Source organism: Peromyscus eremicus, chromosome 15, assembly GCF_949786415.1.
Source record: "Peromyscus eremicus chromosome 15, PerEre_H2_v1, whole genome shotgun sequence".
NCBI lineage: Eukaryota > Metazoa > Chordata > Mammalia > Rodentia > Cricetidae > Peromyscus > Peromyscus eremicus.
In genome coordinates this window covers 58,948,317-58,972,045 of record NC_081431.1, presented here as the reverse complement: position 1 = coordinate 58,972,045, position 23,729 = coordinate 58,948,317, and the positions used below count along the sequence as shown (strand labels likewise).

Below are 23,729 nucleotides of genomic sequence, written 5' to 3'. Positions count from 1 at the left end.
TTGGTCCAAGGCCACCCACGGCCAAAGCCAGCACCACATTTTGAGTGTTTTCTAGGTTCACAAGGCTCATCTTCTTTCAACCTCATCCCAGGAAGCCTAAGAACACGGTGACTCTGTGCCCTCAGAACAGATGGCCTTGGCAAAACCCATGCTTGGCTTTTGATGCCAGGTGAGTGGGCACACCTAATAGCCAGACTCCGAGGAGGCCTCAGCTGGTGTGAGAAGGGGCTTCTGGCAACCCAAGAGGCCACCTGCCAGAACAAGGCTGTTTTGTCTTGGAGATCCCCCCCCCATCTGGGGAGTGACAGCTTTCAGAAGCTCGGCTGGGTGGAGGGAGAAAGGAGTCCCAAGCCAGGAGGACGCCCTCAAAGCAGATGGCACATTTGGCTGGCCCTGCCCCTCCATTCTTTTCTTCCAAAGACCCTTGGTCCCTGCAGACCGCCCAGAGCGTGCCCCTCTCCCACCTCCACGCCATTTGTTCCTGCAAGGAATGCAGATGAGACTGTTCATTCATTCCCCCTGCCACCTGCTCCCACCCTCATCCCCACTCTCGGCGACACACCCCCTCCACACTCCCGCCGTCACCCACCTCCCCTGAGCATCCACCCCCGCACTTCGAGGCGGGAGCAGCCAGCCCTGTACCACGCATGCGCCGGGCTCCCACTCGCTTTCCCCAACTCCATCCCCCGAGGCAAAACTCATCCTACACTTTCTCCCAGCTTCTATTCCCGCCTTCGCAAGCCTGCGGTCGGTCGTTCCCATGGATTTCGGGGGCCGTTGGTGGACGGGAATGTGGACCTGCGCGGGAAGCGGCAGGTGGGCGGGCTTTGTCCCTGATCCGCGAGCCTGGCGAGCGCTGCCCTTTAGGAGAAAGACAGGAGCCATGCTCATGGAACAGAGGCAGCAGGCGGTGTGCACAGAAGTCTGGCCAGCTGACCCTGCTGCTGCCCTGTTGTGGGTAGTGAGAGAGGGGGGCAGAACGTTCAGGGACCCGCCTGCCTTTTGGTATTCCCTGCTGAGGACTGAGGACCCCTACCCACCCTGACACGGCCTAGACTCCAGCCCAGCTAGCTACCTTTTGGTTCCCGCTGTTTTCCGCCAAGTCATATGCTTTCTCCATCTCTCCTTTGGCAAAACTAGATCCCTTAGAGCCCGCTCACGTGAGACTTCCCAGGCAGAGAGAGTAGGCCAACTCTGGATTGCTTATAGTTAAAGTCAATACAATTAAGGAAAAAAAAAAAAGCGAATTCGTGGATGCGCCCCACCCTTTTATCAAGTTATTAATTCCCCCAAAACATGGAGCATGTATTGCTCACCCTTGAATTTTTAACCGGTACCTGCCCGGCTCACAGTTGATCTGAAGCGGGCCCTGATCAGGCAGGGAGGGAGGAGCGAGGGCATCTGTTGGTTTTCATCCTACACAAGACACCTTAGACCAGGAGCGTCACAAATCCCCTTCTGTAGCCAAATTCCCTCCAAAGACAGCCCTGGTAACTGTTGTCTTTTTGAACTTCTGCGTGGCCTGTAGGCCCTTCCAGATGATTTGGTCCTTGGCTGTCTGCCCTGGGCACTTCCCGTACACACTGCATTTCCCCAATTAGTCTACGATCTTTTCTTGGGCAGAAAAGGTGACCATGAGTCTTCCGGTGTCTGCCTTGGTTCTGAGCGCTGAGAAACTCCACAGTTTGCTATCTGTGGATTGAAAGAACTTGGCTGTTTCGGTTTCAAATGGAGCTATTAGATTTCTGGTCTGACTTTAGGAATAATTTTTCATGAAGGTTATGAGTTTTGGGTACATTCTCTAAGAAAAGGCTTTGGTATATCTCTCCTACAAATTTATTTATTGAGACAAGTCTTGCTATGTAACCTTGGCTGGTCTCAAACTCCTAGAGATCTGCTGCCTCTGTTACCTGAGTGCTGGGATTAAAGGTGTGCACCACCACTCCTGGCTCCTAGGAGTTTTTTAAGATATTTTGGAGGCTAAAGATGTGACTCAGAAGTTAAAAGCATTTGTTGCTCATTTAGAGGACCTGGGTTCGGTTCTCAGCACCCACATGGAGGCTCTCAACCATTCATAATTCCAGTTCCAGGGGATCCAGTGCCATCTTGAGAACAAGGATGCATGTGGTGCACACCCATACATGCAGGCTACACACTCATACACATAAATAAATCTAAAAAAGCACTTTTTAAGGAAGATATTTTCTTCACCTATCTCTCAGCAAGAAGTAGGGAGTGGGGTGGCAAGACAGAATTTGACCCATCCACATGGTCAGATTCATGCTGGGTTTTTCCATATGACTTTATTTCCTTTGCCATGAAGCTTGTCAAAATGTGAAAGCTGTTTCAGAGTTAACATGGTCTTTAAGAGAATAGATAAGATGTACAGAGCGTGCACACACACACACCTATGCATGCACCTGCATGTATAGTTGCCAATGGCACTGAGTGAATGAACTTGTGTGAGAAGGGGCTTTCTAAACCCAAAGGTAAACTAGCACACTGTCTGTCTGTCTGTCTGTCTGTCTCCTGTAAAGCCAGTTTAACTCTAGCCCCTCTAGCTGCAGAGAGCAGTGTGGGAAGCTGGCATGTTCCAGGTGGGATAATGGGATGCCGATGGTGGGACTGCTAGGGTCTGCGGATCAGTGCCCACCCTCTGTCCCTAGCAGCCACAGGAGCTGTGCTCCCTACGGGCCTCACCAAAGAGGCGGAGGCTGCAGGTCCTGTGTGGATGCAGAAGGGGCGTGTCCAGGCCGTAGCACCAGGTTGCTTTCAGCCGTGATACCGTATTGACTTTAAGCAGGAGCCTTGGAGAGACCAGCTGCAGCTAGGAAGAACGAGGAAGTCGCACAGCAAGGGGGGAAGAGGCTGTGTGAAGTGGGCTCCATTTCCAATAATGAGCAGATGAGACATGCCATCAAGACTATGAACGGGATTTCTGGACTGTCGGGCCCAGCCTAATCTGATGTCTTAAAACAGTTCTGGGACTATCCCCGGAGAGATACAAAAACTTCCAGAGCCTCCCCATCCTAATGAGGTGGGCCCTACCTTTTTAGGCTTCACTCATTTCTAGAACATTCACCTCCCCATATTCCTCCTCATCATACACTCAGGGAACTGTGGCAGGGCAGGTGCAGCCTCCCCTAGAGGGAGGTGAAGGGACAGGAAAGGCCAGAAACCCAGGTTCTCGGAAACCTGCCAAGTTGCTCACCTGGGCTAGGAAGGGAGGGAAGGGAAGTCTTTGGGGGAGGGGTGTTTGTGCAGGGAATAAATTACTGCAAGGGGGCGGGGTGACACCACTTGCCCTGCGTTAGGTGTGCTCTAGAAGAGTGTGCACAGACATGCAACGCAGCTCTGAGAGGACCTTGGAGGAGCATCCCACCTACTGCCTGAGAACAAATTCGGAGCCTGAGAGCAAGAGAGCTGACAAGGTCGAGGTCAAACTGGCTTCCCTTAGACTCCCAAAGCTTTCTCATCATACTCACTCATGATGGGAATGAACCCCACCTCTGCCCTTCCCTTTAGAGCCATAAGGAGAGAGACACTAAGCCAGTCACCCATGTTTGCAACAGCACCCCAGGAGAGTGGAGTCGGCTGTGACCTGCAGCAGCCACCAGATGTCACCGACGAGTCTGCTTTAGAGGTGGAGACTAATCCCCAGCGTGAAAGAGGCTTCTGGGAGATTTCCAGGTGCTCCACCCCTTTCCCCCTGTTTCTCAAGGGGTGGGGTGGGGGACACGGACTGGGTCGTGTACGTAATAGAGAGCAGATGATTCTGGGATGCTGCCTCTTGGCCTTCCACTGGGAACACTGCCCTCCAGAGCCTTGGGTCTCTTGTCAAGTTTGGGCCAGGGAGTCTGTAGGGCCCATTCTGGGGCTCTGACCCCCAGCCACTACCCATTAGTTAAATTCTAGTTCCTTGAACCACTCTTCTCCCTGGCTGTTCCTCTCTGAGGCCTAGCCAAGAGGGTGTGTGCTGTGCTTGGCCCCAAGGAGGAAGGGCTGATGGAGACACTTGTGGGGGACCCTGACCCTCCACAGTCATTCCCTCACACTTCCTCCTGGAGAATGTGAAGTGGCAGAGAGCAGGGTGATGTCTGGTGTCAGGAAACAGGGTGGCAGGGCAATAGTTTTGGAAGGAGGGTTCTTGGCCCAGGATACCTGGGTTTGTCAGCCTTCTTGAGGCAGAGATGCCCAAGGTGGAGGGGTTCTCAGCAGAACTTTCCAGGGGTCACCTCTGGGATGGCTTCCACTTCTCATTTGGCTGAGACTAAGAAAAGCTATCAGTCCATGGCCTTCCTTACCCAGGAGAGGGGAGGGGTGGCATCTGTTGGCAAACTCCTGTGTCTGAAGCAAAGGGAGACCAAAGAAGACCAGAGGTTTCAGCTGGCAGGGTCTCTTTGGACTGGGTGGGGAATCTTGCTTTAGAGCTGGAGCAGGACACATGGCATTTCCCATCCTCAGAAAGGGATGAGAAGAAAGAGCTGGGAACAAGAGAGGGAGACAGAAAAATGGTGGAACCAGAGCTTGGGCCACCAGCCTTCAAGTGCTGTCAGAGGGGGTCCAGCTCTGGGCACGGCCTAGATGACCACAGACTGCAGGAGTCGGAAGCACATCATGAGGTCCAGGGGGATGGGTGGCTTCAGGAAGTTCCCGTCCAGCCGCAGGTAGCGCAGGTGCGGCACATTCTCCAGGTCCGAGGAGAAGTCGTGGAAAGCCACTAGGTTGTTGGGGCAAATCTGGGTCCCGTTGATTTCTACGGAGAAAGAAGGGGAGAAGTCAGCCTCAGAGGCACTGGCAGCACAGGTGGGGAAAAGGGGGGTGGCCACCAAGAGTGTGGACTCCACAGTTCTCCTCTCTGGGCAGGGTGACTTGGGGAAGGTGTGGCTGTAGATCACCTCGTCTCCAGAGTCAGTCAAATGATCTCAGTTGGGGACGATCGGCCACTGCATGTCTTGCATGAATGGCTTATTCAAGGACTAAACAACACACATCTTTTTCTGAGCCTTTCTGCTGGCGCTCTACGCTACGCTGACCTTGAACTCTCCATTCTCATGCCTCAGTCTCCCAAGAGTCGAAATTACAGGCATTTGCCACCATATCCAGTTGAAGAGTTTTTGTTTTGTTTTTTTTGGAGACAGGGTGTCATGGAGTCCAAGATGTCTTTGAACTCCCAATTCTCTTGCCTCCACCCCACAAGCGCTGGGGTTACCTACATGTACCCCGCCCCCCCCCCCCCCCATGTCTGGCCTGACATTTTTGACTGAAGCAAAATGGAGCTCCAGCCTCATGTCCTAGGCTAGAGTTGACACACCAAGCTCAGGACCCTGTAAGTATTCCTTAGGAAAACTGTCCCAGCGGAACACCGCAACCTTCCATATGGAATCAGAAACCAGTTAAACATGCCCCTGCCCTGTCTCCACCAGTTCCATACCCTGACTGCATAGCTGCTTCTCTGTGTCCTCTTCACAAGACTTTTTAAAACCAAGGCTTAGTTTTGGGAAGTCCCCTGCCATGGCTACTGCTGCCTTCTTTGCAGTGGCGGGCCCAGAACAGGAGCACTTTGTACCTCTATTCTACCCTTGGGAAAATACCCAGCGTAGTTCTGTCTGTCCTATTTACAGGTCCAGGGGCCAGAAAGGCTGATGCTGATGAGGAGGGCTGGAGAAAGGAAACCTCACGCTTGTCAAGCATGCTGTTCAGCATCCTTCACACGTACATGGTTAGGTCAGCCTATCGAATTTGTGTATTTGTGTTAGAAGATAGTACTGCCATCCTCATTCTACAGGCAAGGAAACATTCTGTACGGGTAGAATATCTTTTCCAGGTCACACAGATGCAGTGAATAGTGAGGCCACAGTCAAAACTAGTGGGATCCCCCTCCCTTTTCTTCAGTGGCTAAGTATGGAATGTCAGGTCTTATGCATATTAGAAAGAACTCTAAGCCGGGCAGTGGTGGCACATGCCTTTGATCTCAGCACTCTGGAGACAGAGGCAGGCAGGTCTCTGAGTTTGAGGCCAGCCTCGTCTACAGAGCGAGTCCCAGGACAACCAGGGCTAGACAGACAAACCTTATCTCGAAAAACCAAAAACCAAAACAACAATAAGAAAAGAACTCTAGAAGGCTAGAAGGCTAGACCCTTGTCCCAGCGGTCGCTTCTTGTGACTCCACCCTGGCGCTCCTGTACTGAGCTCTTTCCTGTGGCTGGCCCGACCCACCCGACTCACTCTCGATGCTGTTGTTGTTGAGGTACAGGTGTTCCAGCTTGTTGCTGATGGCCGGCACGTTGCTGATCTTGTTGTGTGACAGGTGGAGCACCAGCAAGTTGGAGATGTTGAAGGAGTTCTTGGGGAGGCCTCGATCTGACAGCTTGTTGTAGTTCATGCGGATGAAGGCAAGGTTGGGGAAGGCCTTGAAATATCCACTGGGGATGGTCTCGATCTTGTTGCTGTCCAGGTAGAGCTGGTGAATGGCCGTGGGGACCTTGGGTGGCATCTTTCTCAGGATGTTGTGGGCCAGATTGAGCTGCATGAGGTTCTTGAGGCCCTGGAAGGTGTCGGCCTTGAAGACACCATCACTCAGCCGGTTGTGCTGCAGATCCAGGAGCAGCAGGTTCTCCAGCTTGCTGAACACACCGGGCGGGATCCTGGAGATGTGGTTCTGGCTCAGCCTCAGCTGTTCCAGGTTCCGGGGCAGAGCTGATGGCACCTCTTCCAGCTGGTTCTTCTCCATGTAGAGGAATACCAGGCCGGGGAGCTTCTCCAGCACTCTTTGGTCCACCTTGCGGATTCGGTTGTTGTCCAGGTTGATCCACCTCAGGCCGGTGGCATTCTTGAAAGACTCCAGAGGGAGCTCCGTGATGAAGTTGTTCTGCAGGTAAAGGTAATGGATGCGGGGTGGGATGATAGGGACCTTGCGAAGGTTTCGGCTGTCACAGTAGAGGGCTGATGGGAAGTCAGGGGGGCAGTAGCATTCCCGAGGACAGTCAGGGAAGATAGATGGAGGGCCAGGAGGAAGGGGTGGAGGCAGGTCTGTAGGCTCTGCTGGCTCGTGGGGCTGAGGAAAGCTGGGTGTGGGTCTTGGCTTGGGTTTCCTCCGAACCCCAGGTTTTGGTCTTGTTGGTTGGCCCTGGGCCACTGAGGCCAAGATGAGGAGAAGTGGGAGGAGCCAGAAGAAGAATGCCCTCATGATCCAGGTGATGTACCTGCAGGGAGGAAACTGGGAATAATTAGCCTGCAGGGCCTCAGGAATAGAAGGCATGTCTCTGCAGCAGGGCTCCTCCAGAACTAAATCCTGGGGAGAGGGGCAGAGCCAGGGACCTGAAGAGCAGGTAAGGACCTGAGGCTGTTGAAGAGGCCCCTCTGTGGGAAGGTGCACGTTAGTAGAAAGCACAAGGTGCTGGCTGGGAACCCAGAGTCCTAAGGCATGTTGGAGACCTTTAACTGGGGTTGGGGGTGGGCTCTCAGCAGCTGTAACCTGAGAAGATCACCCCACCACCCCCTCTTATAAGGAGAGTGCTCAAGGGAGTGCTCTGCCACAGGGCGACACCCCCAAATCCACTGGACACTTTTTATTTCATCCCTCCCCCAAGAAAAGTTCCCTACCCTTTTCAGAGGGATGCTAGGATATGGCCCAGAGTCCTAAGCAGTGGGTCTGGAAGATTCCTTACAATTCCCATCTGGCAATGGTTTTCAAACTGTGCCTGCATTCCTGTGCATCCCCTGAGGAGGTACACTGAGAAGGGGCCCCCAAGGTGACTCCTGTGCCAGCATGGGCAGTCTTGTTCCTTAAATCTGTTATAGACAGAGATAGAAATACTGAGAAAGATGAGGACACACACACACACACACACACACACACACACACACACACACACACGAGGGTGGTTAGACAAAGCATTTGAAGAAAAGAGGAAAACATCATTGCTAAAAATGGCCTGCAATCCACCCACTGTGCCCAGCCCCCACTGTTTATAAAATTGAGGCTAGAGGAAAGAAGTGTCTTGCAGAGGCCATGAGGCTGTTTGACAGGGGCACAGGACAAAAACTCCAGGAGGTGTCCTGAAAGGGCAATGCTCAGACACCGGCACTCACCCACTCACCCAGGCTCTGTCCCCTCCTTTGCACTTGGCCCAGAGAGTGCTGGTCTTTGCCAGCATGAACCATGCCAAGAATTCCTCCCCAGATGTAGAGGCCCTTGGGAAAATAAACAGGAAAGGAACGGAGAGAGACGTGGGGAAAACACTTTCCTCTCTTTAGCGCTGGTATGGTCGCTCCATGCACTTGGGAATGGGTAGTGTTGAAATGGAGTACTAGGAAGAACTTCTTGGTAGCTTCAGGGACACTGGGATCAAGAGCTGAAGGGGCTTTTGGGTGGCTCTGCTGCCTTGTGTGGTTGAAAGAGGGGAAATGCTGAACAATCCATACCAGCTAGAGAGTGGCAACTCCCAGAGGCACAGGGAGAGGGCCCTGCACTTTGTATCCCTACAGCTCCTCCCCGCTGATACTTTCCACATCACATCACTGGCTCACCTCAAATCTCCCTCACTACTGTAGCTCTGGGAATACGGGCTTCTTGGGGTTCTCAGCGGTAGAATGGGCTAAAGTGTGTCCCCAGCTTGTAATTGAACCCTGTGATCACGGCCTCCAGTGAAGGCCTCCGTCTCCCACCTACCCCCTGAGCCCATATCAATGTCAAATCTTCCTTTGCTTTTTTCTAGGGACTACCTTCTGCATGCTTTGATCAAAGGAAAGGAGCAGGGGGTGGGGGGGGTGTCCCCCAAGTTGTGCATCAGATGCTCAGGTGGAGCTGAGTGAGACAGAGAGCAGGCAAACAGGAAGAACTCAGGCCCCAATGGGCAGAATCTAACTGTGCTTGTCCCCAGCTGTATATGTACATCACACACACACACACACACACACACACACACACACACACACACACCCCTCTTTAATCCCACCCTGTACCGCTCTATACATACATTCAGCCCTCTCCCATACACACACACACACACACACACACACACACACACACACACACACACTTTCTCAGGGCCCTGTATGCATGTGTGAGCTTTGTATGTTGGGCTATGTGGTGTTTCTGTCTCCTGTCTGGGGTGGGTTTCTCAGACAAACCTCTCAGGCACATTTAGAAGGTCATTTGCCCTGGGCCTCCTGTGACAAGGGACCTGCAGTTAGGTTCTTGGTTTGTCTGCCCCGAGGCTTCTCTGAAAGGACTAAAAAGATGATATGTTCCTTGCAGCACTTGAACTGGAGCCTGGTTGCTAGATTCCACATCCCTCTCTAACTGGTGTGTTGTGAATTCACGTTTTTATAAGGTTTTAATTTTCTTGAAAACAGAACAGTCATGTTACAGAGGAATGAAGAGAGTGGAGACTACTATTCCAAAAACATTTTAAAAGCACCAGTCTTTGCAACCCTGATTTGTTTTCCTGTTCTTTGAAATCTCTTTGTGTATGAATTACCCAGAAGTCTGTAGGCAAAATTACCCCCATGCTGTGAACAGCCTTGCCCCAGTCCCCAAGGGACTGAAGTTCCCTGGTTCTCTTTGTGCCCTTGTTACCAAAGGCACTTCCAAGGTGAAGTAGTGGAACCCAAGTTAAGCAAACAAAGCTTTCCAGGGCAGCCAGCAGAGCCTGCCCTGTGGAGCACGTGTCCTGGACAGCTGGCCTCTGTCGATGGGGCATGGATGGGTCTCAGTGCTGGGCAGCCCTGGCTCCACTGTCAGGGGCTATCTCAGTAGGAAACCCATTCAATCTCCCTGTCTGGCTCAGGCATGGGGTCCCCAGGCCTTCCTTCCCCTTCCTCAGCTCCAGGCCAGAGTGTTGGAGAACCCTTCCTTCTGGAGGGTCTCCAAAACAAGCTCCCTGGATCTGAAGTGGAGAGTTTCCATGGGGGAAGAGGACCAGCCGTCCCCTCTTTCAGGCCCCAGGGCTGAACCAGAGATCTGTGTGCAGAGTGCACAAGGAAACTGTTCATTTCCAAGGCCTTCCTCACAGGCACACCCCTTCCTGCCAAGCCTGGCTGTCCTTCTGGGAAGTTCTCACTACAGAGCTGGTCTCTCTAGCCAAGCTCTGCCGCTCTAGCGCTCTCTAAAGGAGAGCTGAGACAGACTGGAGGTAACCCCACTCCAGAGGGGTTTGTAGTCTCACCAACAAAGCCCAGAGCCAGGACCCTATGATCCTGTCTTCTGGGTCATTAGCTCCCTTAGGGTGGGGTGTCTGTGCTTAAAATCACTTACGCCTCTGAAAGCATACCTCCCCACGTCCCGTCCAATCCCACTCCCTCCTGGCCCTGCTCACCCTCAATCAAGGAGCATTTGTTGACCATGCCCTGCACCAAACTCATGCATCCGGGCTCTCCAGCGCTGGCTCACAAAAGGCTGCTGCTTCACAGGGGAAGCAGTTGCTTCTTCGCCCACCCCCAGTTCAAGCTCTGCGTTTAGAAGCCTTTCCTAAGAGATCTTACAATTCAAATTTCAGTTCTGACAGCGTGGATCTGGGCTTGAATCCTGCCTCTGACCCTCCCGTTGGGCCCTAGGCTTGACATCTGTGTGAGGGTGGGATGAGCTCATGCATCTGAGGGCATGTTCTAGAAGAAAGCAGACTCGGCGAATGGTAGAGAGAGTTTGTTTACAAAGGAGCAGGCTCTGGGAGAGGCTCCCTGAGTTTCAAGTGAGGTCATCCTCTTTCCTACCTATCCTGTTCATCTGTGCTAAGAACCCAGGGCTTGTCGGTGTCTGGACTCCTGCAGCATGGGGCTGAGGTACTGTGAGCCAGTACCATCCAGGGAGAGTGGTCCTTCTAAATGCATAGCATGAACTGGGGTTGGGCGAAGCCCACCCAGTCATCAGATGTAAACGGCACAAGCAACTTTAAAATGCAATGCGGATCAAAAAGTCCTAAAGGCAAGCTTAGCACTATTTGCAGAGTAACCTTCATGTTCCGGTTTGAATAGGCGAATGTAAACAGAATGGGGGTTTTATGGTTTTAGGGAACTATTCTGAAAGAGCAAGCTCCCCATTGCGGCAGGGAAGAAATCAGACAGACAGACAGTCCCTAATAGCCTGCTGCCCCCTATATCTGCCTTTCTGCTTCTCCCCCGAACACCTTCAATCCTTGACTAAAGCCAAGAAGAATCTGTGTGAGACGGGATGTGGGTACAGGTTCAGATTCCACCCTGCAACTTATTTTAGCTGGGTACCACTACACAAGTTTCCTCCTCTATAAAACAGGCATGCTTGACGATTCTGAGGCACTGAAGACAAAAACCAGGATTCTGTGGATATTCTGCAAGCACTCGCTCACCGAGCTACAGACCCAGTCTGGATGCGGTGAGGATTAAATCAGTTGATGTGCAAAGTGCGTGCTCAGTGTATGTCAAGGGGCTGCTGGACCACTTAGAATCCATGGTTTTGTTGGTTTGTTTTGCTTTCCTATCAACGTGGTTGGTTAATGTCTTCCATCCCTCTGCCACTGGAAGGCAGGGGTCTCTCTTGCAATATAGTACTAGATCTTCTACTCAGAGAAACTTCATTCCATTTGAGGCTCAGAAGACCACGCTTGGCATTCAGAATCAGCTGGCTGGAATGCCCCAGACACCCGGCCAAGCTCACTGTATCTTCATCCTGACTGCCTAACCCACCTCTCTGCTTTCTACAACAGGTGGGGACCCTGGCCAGCAAAGGGACATCTCTCTTTTCTGCCGGTTGTGGCTTCTTCCAGCCTACCATTTTTGTTCCTTCTAGCCTCAAGATGCTCTACTCACATGCCTTCCAGGGAGGTAGAGTGGGTAAGGAACTTACCACCAACTAGTCTGTCCTCTGAGAGAGTGGAACAGCACAGAGTACGGGGAGAGGGATCTAAAAGGGATGGAGACAGCACCCAGTACTGGCTCTTGGGTGCCTGGGATAGGTAACCTAGCAGGTAAGAGGAGCTGTCTTTAGGTAACTTCCTTTCTTTCTAGAATGTTCTCCAAGAATATGGTTGCCCAGGATTACGAGGATGATGATGATGGCACTGGAGGTGGTGGTGTGTGTATGTGTGTGTGTGTGTGTGTGTGTGAGTGTGTGTGTGTGTGTGTGTGTGCACAGCAGCAATCATATGAGAGTACCTGTTCCCTCCAGTAGTCACTCCCCACTGTTAGGACTGTGGGACTCCTTTTCCAGGAAGCCACACAGCCATCTGTACCTTGAACATCTAGGGGAGTCTCAGGGTACATTAAAACAGTTCTGGGCTCCTTGGCCCTGTTTGATGGGTCAGTAGTGAGTATCTGGCCATGTTTTTAGCAAAGCTTCCGTATTCCCTGTCTACTGTCTAGGGGCTTCTGAAAATTACCCTTCTTACTGCCATGGGGTCCCTCCATTGCTGGAGAGGAGGAAATTATGTAAACAAGGCTCTCAGGCCCCCTCCCCCTTCCTCTACTTGAAGCCCCCCTTACCAACTGAACGGTCAGGACAATTTCAGAATAACTTCAGAGAGAAATGTGTTTCTGACTACCTGCAGGGAAAAGAAAAATTGTTAACTTGGAGTTAGGGCCTCCAAGGCTTGCAGGCTCCGTGGACTTCTCTTTGCAGAAGCCAAGTGGTTTGGACCAGGGAGGCAGGAATTCAGGCGGCTGAGGAGATACTGTGCAGGCCCGAGAGCCACTTTCTCTCCCTCCTACCTAATTAAGCTCAAAAGAAAGAAGAGAACCACCCGATTGCTCACGTCCTCCCTGCTCAGCCAAGACGTGATTGTCTTCAGGCTCTGTCATCTCAGTGGGAGGACACTTTCTCTCTGGGCTTGCAGCTGAGGAGGCATGTGAGAGGGTAAGAGACAGACTATGTGTGTGTATATGTGTGTGTGTGTATGTGTGTGTGTGTGTGTGTGTGTGTCTGTCTGTCTGTCTGTCTGTCTTCTGCCATGTGTAACAGACAGTACATGAAAGGTGCAGAGAACTGGGTTCTGGTGTCCGGTTTCTATGGCAACACCTGCTCTGTTGAAATTCTGTGTGCGACACAGCTCTGTGTGTTCCACAAACATCAGCACTTGAGGAAAGTTGAACTTCTGCTGAAAGCAAACACAAGGGCATGGGATGCTGAGGAGACGTGAGGGTGTCAGCAAGAAATGAGGAAGACTAAGCCTGAGCTCTGTGGGGAGGAAAAATAGGAAGGAAGAAGGGAAGGAGGGAGGAAAGAAAGATTGGACAGAGCTAGAGGGAACCCTCTGAGGAAGGAGCCTTCCAGTCTCCAGTCTTCTCCCCACTGCCTGGGCTTACCTGCACACACCTGCCTCTCCTCTGGACTCTGGGGCACTCTTCTCTTCCTCCCCACCCTTTGGTGGAGCTGTGGCAGCGGAGAGCCAGCTAGGAGTTCTGGTCTCCCAGTGGCGTGTGTCTGCGTGTGTCTGCCTGACTTTCTCCTACCAGAGCCTATTGGGGTGGGGAGGTTAGGTTAGGGGGAGGGAGGGGCAGATCGGAGGGGGGAGGGCAGAGAGGAGGAGGGAACAGAGGAGAGAGGGAGGGCGCTTGGGAATGACAACAATACCGTCTTTATTTGGCAGCCAAAACTACACAGACCTCATCCACACCCGATGCCCACTAACGGCTCACTTTTAATAACTTTTTCCTGCTCCTGCTGCTCTGGAGAGGGACCATTTGACCCGTGTTTGGAAAACAAGCCAAATCTAGGGAGGGAAGCTCTTGGAAACAAGCCACTGTTTCTGCGCAGGCGGGGCGGGGTCACTGGGTCCAGCACAGGCCTGTTAAATTCCCAACGCCAGCCTTGCTTCCCTGGTGTTCATTCTTCAACTCATCATGGGATGCTTTTCAGAGCGGAAGCAGTGACGATGTTTCCCCATCATCTTCTCCAGGAGCTTGCTAAGGGAGTGGAGCCTCCCTGTGCAGTGAGCTGACATAAGAGGGAACTGGTTTGGTGGCCAGGAGGCTAGTCTGAAGACCAGAGAGGGAAAAGTCTGGCCCGAGGATCACACAGCCAAATTAAAGCAGATTTCTAATTGTAAATCCTCAAGTCATCGTTCCTAGCTCATGAGGACAATGTTGGGGGGGGGGGGGTCTTCTTTCAGCTTTGTGTCACACTCAGGTGAGATTTGGGGACTGTGTGGTCATGAGACCGTAACAAGGAGATCCTAGCCTCCCCAATGCATTTCCGCTTCCTGGAAACCAATTGCAGAACTTCTGCTATCTGAACAAGACTCCTGAGCTAAAATCAGGCATACTTGGCTTGAAGGAGTATCCAGCACAACCTGCTACTCAGAACCTCCGGAGAGTACACTCACTTGGTCATCATTAGGTCAACAGAGACCTGCAGACCCCCCCCCCCCCCCCCCAGTTCTTCCTTCCACTCACAAGAAGTGAAGGGTGACCTTGGGCAAGTCACTTGATCTTGAGATGCCTCTGTTTCCTCGTCTGTGTCTCAAGGAGTCCCGGGAGATAACTGTGTGTGAGGCACTTTAGAGACTGGGGGGACAGAAGGGCTTCAGAAGGGATTGTGGTGAGGAATTACCAGAGAAGAGGGGAGACGGAAACCTCACTCACTGCCTGGCTACCTGCCTTCTCACTGTGCTGGCAGGGTGGGTAGGTGGTGTGTCCACTTGTGGGGATCCGTCCACACCCCCAAAGCCTGCACTCTTGGGAGTGATGGCAACCAACTTCCAATCCCTCCTCAAGCTAGCATCCCTTTCTCCCCTCTCCTTGGCTCCAGGCCATACAGATACAGGTGGAAGAAGGATGGGACCACCAGGAGGGATGCCCTTCAGGAAGGTCTAGGGTACAGCTTGCAAATTGGTACCCTTGTGACCATGACATGATACACTAATCCAAAAGTGGTCTTTATAGAAATGTGAAAGCATACACATTTGTATTCTGGGCTGTCTTCCCCTCCCCCTGCTAGGGGGCTCAGTTCCAGGGCCCTGAACATGCTGGGCAAGTAAGTGCCCTACCACTGAACTGCACCCATAGCCTTCACAGACACATTTACACAGGAGACTGTCACCTCATTACTGCACACCCAGATCATGGTGGCTCATACCAATAATCCCAGCACTTGGTGCCTGCAGGAGAATTACTACAAGTTTGAGGCCAGCCTGGAAGACTGAGTGACAATCTCAAAACAAAACAACAACAAAAAAAGTAACTAGTAAATAAATAAATGATAATTACCCACTCAGGACAATTTGGTTTCTCCTGTGCCTGCTCCCACAAAACCCTGCTGGTATGTTTTGGAGTTCATTCTTACTTTATTTTATTTGGATGCCTTTAGGCAGGGCAGGAACTTCCCTATTCAACACAATGGCCAGTCTGCTGCTTCAGCTGCCTTAGCATAGGTTCAGGGCCCAGCCTTCTCTACACGGTGCTTATCTTCCCATCATTAGTGACACTTCAGTTCTCAGCCACTGGTCTACTGGCAACTGTGGGGAGTGGAGGGAGGTGGGACAAAACAGGTGATGTTAGCCAGCCTGCCTTTCTGTGCTCCCTGACGGAGGCTAGAACAACCTCCAAATTGGGACAGAGGCCTGGGCTGTTGCGCCCCGGCTTTGATTCTTGTGTCGGTCTGCCACTTTCCTCTCAGACTTCTTCATTTTTAAAACTCGAGGTTATACTGACTGAGCTTTGAACGCTCTTCCATTCCAACACCGTGAAAAGAGTCTGGGAGAGGGCATTGGGACACCTGGGTTAAAATGTCAGCTCTGCTCCGTTCTCCGTACCTGGCAAGCAGATCTGCGCATCAGTTTCCTTAGGTGTACATATCAGAATAACTGTCTCCCTCCTCGCTCATCCCCAGGAGCCGGGAGGCTTGCCGGAGCAGGGGCTCCGGAGCGTCCTCGTTCACACAGCCAAGGTTTCTCCAGACTGAGCATCCCTGCTCTCAGTCTCAGAAACACACAGTGGGTGACATATTCATCTCTTCCTCATGTGGCACTCCTGAATATTTCTGGGGAATGCTGGGAAAGTGCAGGAAGTGTATCCAGGCTGCAGCCACCAGGGAAGGCCAGGCAGCATGGCTGAGGTGGAAGGCAGGGGGCCAGACCTAGGAGAGAGGTGCCCCCCCCCCACCCCGCGCCACTGCGGTGGGGTTTCAGCTGCTTTTCTAGAGACTTGGCCTGCCCACCAAGACCGCCATCAGTCTGGGGCTCACTGTTCCTTTGCCCTCATGGTAACGGCTGCCTTGGCTGCTGCGGTGTGCGCCATAGCCAGAGAAGAAAGGGTAGATTGTGTAACATGACGCCCTATTCCTCCAAGTGCAGCGAGCAGGGGCCCAGCCTCCCACCTCTCACTGCCTGGCAGGGCAGGGTAGGCTTTGGAGGTTTTGACTCAGGCCTCAGGGTGGTCTCCAGGACCCACACAGGCTAGCCACTCCTCACCCCTCAAAGAGGCTCCCAGGGTAGGGTACACAGCAGGGGAGGGACTGTGGGAATCCCAGGGCACCCACCCCTCTGTCCGGCTGGGGGGCCTGGGCTCCTGCTGGGAAAAGACAGCAGCCTGTCCATTGTTGGGAACCCACAGCACCCACCAAGGACTTGGTACATCCGGGTGCTCAGCACAGGGTCTGTGTCCTGGGGTTTAAGAGGGTTAAACAAGGACAGTCTCTGTCACTCACTTCTTACAAAATGTTATTTTTTTTAAATGTATTACAATTTGATTTCAGGTCCCTGCCTGTCTCCACCCGGGAGACACCGTGTGCAGTTTGTCTCCCCCACCCCCCTCCCCTCCCTGATACTAAAGGAGCCAATCCGGCCCATGCTAGGCAAGCGCTCTATCACTGAACTCATCTCCAGCTTTCTTTTGACGTTTTTTCAAGACAGGGTCTCACTAAGTTGCCTAGACTGCCCTTGAACTTGTGTTCCGTCTTTACCCCCTTGAGGAGCTGGAACCTGTGCCACCAGACCCCACTGCTGCCCCAGAGCTCTTCCTCCCCGGCCCCTTTCTGCTTCCCCATCCTTCTCCTCTTCCTCTTCCTTCTATTCCTCTCCCCTCCCCTTCCTCCCCCTCCTCTTTTAGCTGCTCTCCCCTCCCCTCTCCTCTTCCTCCTCCTGCCTCCCCCTTCTCCCTCCCCCTCCCCCTCCCCGCTTTCTTTTTAAAGACAGAGTTTCACTTTGTAGTCCAGGCAAGCTGCAATCCCCCTGCTTCGGCCTCCTGAGTGCTGCTGGCTAGGCCACACCAGCACCTGCTTTTGCTCTTTTAAATTTCCCCTCCCAGGATCCCTTGCCAGCTACTCCACGCTGGCACACAACAGTTCTTTCTCGGTCTTTCCTCCCCCAACTTCATCTGACCAGTACCTCCTGTTGGACATTTGGGCTCTTGATTTTTTTTTTAAATTGTTTTTGCTTTGAGATGGGGTCTCATGGAGCCTATTATGGTTGACTTGAATGTCAACTTGCCATAAATTAGGACCACCCAGAGAGGGAGCCTTTCCTGAAGAACCATCCCCATGGCCTTAACTGATACAGGAAGACCCACCCGGAATGTGGGCGGGGCCTCCTGGTAGCAGCTCTGTTTAGAAGGGCGGCAGGGGGAAGCTGTCTTCTGCTGCTCACTTCCCTCTGGCTGAGTTGCTTTACCTGTTGCTGTAGCAGCTGATTCCTCTGATGATGTCAGAACCGGGGTTCCTGGTCTCCCGTCATGGACTAAGGAAGCTTTCAGGCTTCCAGAGTCAGATTGGGAGTGTCGAGGTACCCAGCCTTGTGGACTGAGCATCTTCCGAGTTACCATCCCACAGGGAGAGAAAGCCCCCATGGGGTTACTCCATCTGCTGAGGCACCCAGCCGCAAGGCCCAAGCAGCTACCAGGTTCCCAGCCTCTCAGGCGTGATTCAGTGTTGTCACTATTTTAATGTGAACTGATTTAATACATTCTTTGATATATATAAATAAATCCCATAGGGTCTGTTCCTCCAGAGAACCATGATTAATACATAGCCCAAGCTGGCTTCATGTCATGATGTAGCCAAGGGGGGCTTTGAACTCCTGATCCTCCTGCCTCTACCTTCCAAATGCTGGGATCCCAGTTGTGTACCACCATGCCTGGCTTGGGTCCCTCATTTTGAGGTCAGCGGTACTGGGTTTAGAGGCTCACATGTGTGGTACCAGGCCTGGCCCGCCTTCCCCTCCATGCTGACTAGGAGCCCTCAGGCTACTCAGGCCCTACCAAGTCTCCGTGTCCTCGTGTGCAGTATTAATTACAGTCTGTGAACTCAGCAAGGACAAAGGACCCTGCCCCGTTACTTACCTTCCCCTACAGCACTGGGTCAGAAAGCTTGTCTCAGCACGGTGGCAAATACTCCACCTCATCCTTGGCATCCCCCCCACCCCACCTGGGGCTCATCTGCAGCTTTACGAAGACAGACTTAAGTGGTGCTGGACCACCAGGGCAGGGCTGTGTGAGGACATGCCTCCTGCTCTCAATTACCCATGCTGCAGTGCGTATCCAGCCCTGGTCTAGCCCAGTAGCTCTTTGATCCCTTCCTGGACAGCATTTGTAAGGGACAGAAGTCCTTTGTAGGGTGATCATTTCCTTTTGAGGGATACACTGGCTCCCTGGCGTTGTATCAGAGAGAAGACCAGTGGCCTTCTTGGGTCCTGCTGATCTCCCTTTTGTTCTTCCTCACCCAGTCCCTAGCCTAGAAGTTTCCTTAACTCCCTTACTTTTGGCCAAGACATCAGTCTATACCCAGAATCCCCCAAGGGCTTAAGCTTGTGGAAAATGGGGTCAAAGGCACTTTGTAGACTGTTTCCACTTTCTTCTCCCCACAGACCTCTCTGCCTGTTTCAACAGAAGGAGGCAGGGCAAAGGCCAGGAAGGGAGAGGTAACCGTGTCACCATGGGCTCAGCCAGGCTGAGGATTCCTAAGCCCCTGTCCCTTGGTTGTCAGGAACCCTGCACAGGGCTCATCAGCTTGCAGACTGTCCCAGCAGTCCTGCAAAGATGGCAGCATGGGAGTGGGGAGGGAGTCACACACGTACACGGCAATCCGATTGTTCCAGCAATGTGTGCAAAGCTGCCCAGCTGCCATGGCTGGGCAGCAGCCTCAATGAGCCATGCTCTGCGTCCCAGGTCCTCGAGAAGCCAGACTCAGGTGGGTAATGACAGCATTCTGCATGTGGGTCCCCTTTTTCCTCATGGTCCATTGGCTACCAGTCCCCGAGGATGAAGGGGCAGAAGTGACCACAGAGAGCCTTGGACGACCTGTGAACACAGCGGAAATAGCCTTCCGGGATCAGCCTTCCAGTGAGACAGCTCAACTTTATTCCAGAGTATCGGGGATATATAGGATTGGGGTGGTAGCTGGGGCAAACCCTAATTTGCATTAGGTGGCATGCTCCTATCACACAGCTGGATTGGTGGCAGCACAGCTCTATGAAGCTACAGCGTGTTACTTAATTACCATATGGGTAGCAGGGAAGAACGTTTGCAGGGAACTATGTCAAGAGTCATCCTTGAGGTAAGTCAGGCATCCGGGCCTAGAGACACCCTCCAGATAAGGCTAGGTAGAGAGCAGGAAGCCGCCCCCCACCGCCGCCCGCTTGTGTGTGTGTGTGTGTGTGTGTGTGTGTGTGTGTGTGTGTGTGTCCTCCATATTGTGTCAAACCTGGGGAGAGCTGTTAAGCTACAGTAGACTGCAGCCTCTGACCAATGGGGCCTCCCAACATCTGCACGCCCAGGTAAGGGCCTCCCAGGTTCCTGGATGGTCTGATTGCATCATACTGAAACTCCAGTCTAACTTTAATGTAGTAAAAGTCACAAGTCACAGCAGACACAGGTGCTTAGCTCTAGTATTCAGCCAGGTCCTGGTGTCATGATTGTTAATATTCTGACTCGCCCCCTTGAAATCCCACCCCTTGGGGCCACCCTGCATCCTGACATAAAAGTCTCATTTTAAGGAAAAACTCTGCCCCTTCCTCTCTCTCTCCTGCTTTTCTTCCCACGAGGCATGCACCCTCGAAGCCTCCCTCTCTTCCTCTCTCTCCTTTCTATCTTTCTCTTTATCTAATAAACTCTTTCCACACAAATGCAACATCTGGGTTGTGAATTACTAGCCGCTGTCACCGCCATGCACGCATGGTGTGCATCTGCCCAGCCCGCCACTGCATCTGCCCAGCACACCAGCAAGTTTTCCTCCACAAGTGGGCCCTGGCCCGGCCAGCCTTGGGTCCCCCGTGTGCATAACTCATAACAAAGATGAGCTAGCCTGCTTTGTTAGACTGCTCTATGCCTTGGGGTCAAGGAATGACTGATTGCCTCACAAGGGCACAGTGCAGGTTAATGATGGGACAACGATCAGTCTGTGGACATGTTTTGGTCAGTAATGTCCCATGTCACAATCTAGGAGGGCAAGAGCAAGGGGTCCCTGCCAGAGGCCACTGCCCATGACCTGGGGGTCCTCACACCTGCCGGAGCAGCAATCCTAGAGGCCTCCCAAGAGTTCCCGCATGGCAGGTGCCTTCCAGTTCTCTGTGTACACATGCTCCAGGGTTTTAACCTCTCCAGGGACAGGAGCTGTGCCAGACCCATGGCTCAGACACTGCACAGCTAGTTCATAAGTTTAAGGTCACACACCAATGGGAGCAGATACATTGGTAGGACCTGTGCATCTGCTCTGCCTCGTGTGTGGCTGTGCTGCTGGGGCACATGCAGGGGTCTAAATCCACCTCAGAAGCCCCAGGGCATTGGTCACGTGGTGTTTTCTATTCTTTTTTTTTTTTTTTTTTGCTTTTTTGAGACAGGGTTTCTCTGTGTAGCTTTGCGCCTTTCCTGGATCTCGCTCTGTAGACCAGGCTGGCCTCGAACTCACAAAGATCCACCTGCCTCTGCCTCTCGAGTGCTGGGATTAAAGGCGTGCGCCACCACCGCCCGGCCAGTGTTTTCTATTCTTGTAAGTCTATTTTATTATCAATTGTCAGGACACTATGCACATGTGTGTGTATATATGTGTGTGTGTGTGTGTGTACCTGCATGTGAATGTGTGAATGTGCTAGCTTGTGTGCAGAGGTCACAGCAGGGTATCATGTGTCTTCCTCTATAGCTCTCTACATCACTGCCTTGAAGCAAGGTCTCTTACTGAACCAGAAACTCACCTATTGGGCTAGGCTGGCTGGCCAGCAAAGTCTCTGGCTCCATCAGTCTCTGGCTCCATCAGTCTCTGGCTCCATCAGTCTCCGTCCGACAATGCTGGAGTCACAGGCACAAGTAGCCATGCCCTATACCTCTTACACGGATGCTGGAGATTTGAACTCAGGTCCTCGTATTTGCAGAGCAAAGCTCTTCCCCCCAAACCATCTTCTTAGCCCCACATACTAGTTGTCAACATTGCAAAGAAATCTTCACACTTGAGGCTGTGAGGAGCCACTGGCTTGATTTCAGATTTTCCTCCTTAAGTGGACGTGACAAGAGTGTCCCTCTGCCCATCACCATTCCTGTCCCAGTATGCCTAGACCCCAAATTCTGTTGGGGTTTCTCCTCTGTGGCTTTTAAGGCTAGGGCACTGATTCCTCCAGACCTGGTCCTCTGCTGTGGAGTCCTGATGAGTCCCCACCATCTAGTCAGCTCCAAGAGGCGAGCTTGACTAGGCCATCGTTTTGTGGCTCTTTGTCCCTGTGACCGTGGTTCTGAGCCCCCGGGATAGGTGCGATGCTCCAGAAGCCCACCCTGCATGTGCTCACTCAGACACATCTGTGGAGTTTGCTTGTGAGGTGCTGGGGTGGAACCCAGGCCTCACTTGTGCTAGAAAAGCTGGCTCCACTCACCCTAGACCTCTGTTTCAGAGGCCGTCAGAATGCATGGCTGTGATTTGTCTCCTTGGCTGTGAGTCTTAGACCGCAGAATGCAGTCTGAGCTCCTCCTGTGTCCCCCACCCACCTCTGCAGTGCTTTTCAAACTCTAGACCACAAATGTTGGCTGTGTCACAGAACACTCCAGACCACCTCCCCTGCAACGCCTTTGCTCAGCATTCCTTCTGTCTAGAAGGTCCTTCATCCCTCAGTGGCACCTCTTCCAGGACATCCTTCTCTACCCAGGCTATTGACAACCTCTCAGAGCCCTCATGTGTTCCAGCCCCGCCCTAGCAAATGTCGTCCAAAACCCATAGCACTACCCATCACTGCTGTCCTGGCTATCTGGTCTACCAGACTCCACCGCTGGTGCTAAGCCTGATTGGCCTTTTGGGGCCCCAGAGCCAGCTCAGGCTTGACAGGCAGCAGGTTCTGAGTCTCTGCCTAGTGGTGCTTGGGCAGTCAGCCTGTGAAGGCTAGGGTTGTCTGTCAGCCTGTGAAGGCTAGGCTTGGCTTTCCTCTCATGTGTTGTTTCCGAGAGTTGTTATAAATCATCCTTTATTTTTTTGCTGTAGTTTCTCACTCCCTCATCTTTTCTGACCCAGCAAATGTGTTGTTTTCCCAAATGTAAACCTGATTGTGTGGGTCCCTTGCTTAAAATTCTGTAATATCTCTCAGCTGTTTACAGAATGAAATCAAAATCCTTGGCCCCTGCAGGCTGAATTCCTGTCATTCTCTGAAGACCAAATTCTTTGGAATCATGGTCCCTGGATTTTCATGTCTTTGGGCCTTTGCCCAATCTAGGTTTCCATGTCCTTCTTCCTCCTAGTCTCCCTCTGAGGAACTCCTATTCGCCCTGCAAAGCCCAATTCAAATGTTCCTGTGTGTAAAATTCTTGCTCTTGCCTTTGTCCCCCAGGCCACAGAACAGTCACCACTTGTTTCCATGTTTGCCTCCTGTGAAGGCTGAAGGACCTGCAAAGCACAGACCCAGCTCCTGGCAAATCAGTACTAACAGTGAGGGTAGAGAGGCTTGCGAATGAATATTTTACAGACCATCCACACATTCCATCCTCCTAACAACCCCAGGAGGAGGCCTCAACTCACCTCCACTTTGTACACGAGGAAACAAAAGGCCAAGTGTCACACTAGTTAGGAACTGCCACATATACAGAACTTGACAAGGGTGGACTGAACCCAGTCCTGATAAACATGTATAGAATAAATGGATGGTACCACAGCTGTCAGTTAGACCCAGTGTGTGTTATGAGACCTGCTGCCTGGGGGTCCCGGTCCACCTGTCCCTTACATACCTCTCATGTCCCTGCTCTGCAGTTCTCTGGAGCAAAAGGGCTGCCATCTCCTCACCAGGTGCCACCAGCCTCGCCCGCTCCTCTCCTCCCTCCCACAGCCTCTTTTCTGGGCGCTTCCCCTTCCTTTGGCCTGTTTGCACAGCTCTGCTGTCTCCTGATTGGTCTCCAGTGAAGCCTTCCCTCTGACCTGGGGTGGCACAGGGCCATGTTCAGAGCTGGGTCACAAGGCTACTTCTAAGTCTGTGAGCTTCCCCGTGGCTGCTCTTCCTAAAGAGTAGGCTCCAGCCAGAGCAAAAAAGAAACTAAAACAGCAACAACAACAACAACAACAACCCGCAAGTGAGTGCAGGCTACAGCAACTTCAGGTGGCCTGCAGGTCAGGCCCCTGCCATGCTACAACCTCCAGACTCACAATGGCCGCTCCAGAACCTGGGGCGGATGATGCAGGGTGAGCTGGAACAGAGGGAGAGAGGTCACAGCCATTTTGTTGCTGTCACAGCTGCCCCAGGCCCAGGCTTGGTCTCTAGAGAGCCGAGCCACTGTTCGGTTTATCACGTTGCATCGTGCCTCCTCCAGGAGTGTGACCCTCCTGAGCAAACCCTTTCCCCGACACCCACTCCCTTGCAGACTCC

At 52.5% G+C, this 23,729-nt stretch overlaps 1 protein-coding gene across 3 annotated transcripts; it reads right to left on the bottom strand.

Annotated features, from left to right (window-relative positions):
• Nucleotides 1–2,272: 2,272 nt before the first annotated feature.
• Nucleotides 2,273–13,434, bottom strand: Prelp (proline and arginine rich end leucine rich repeat protein). 3 transcript variants are annotated; one of them, XM_059280969.1, is made up of 4 exons: nt 13,279–13,434; nt 12,460–12,518; nt 6,229–7,205; nt 2,273–4,756 (listed from the first exon to the last, which is right to left on the bottom strand). In XM_059280969.1, exons 3-4 carry the CDS (start codon nt 7,187–7,189, stop codon nt 4,581–4,583), a joined length of 1,137 nt encoding a protein of 378 aa, XP_059136952.1. In that variant the 5' UTR covers nt 7,190–7,205; nt 12,460–12,518; nt 13,279–13,434; the 3' UTR covers nt 2,273–4,580. The 3 variants fall into 3 exon arrangements, with proteins under 3 accessions (XP_059136952.1, XP_059136951.1, XP_059136953.1); XM_059280968.1 differs by lacking the exon at nt 12,460–12,518; XM_059280970.1 differs by lacking the exon at nt 12,460–12,518 and having other exon boundaries at nt 13,289–13,434.
• Between the last annotated feature and the right edge of the window lie 10,295 nt (nt 13,435–23,729).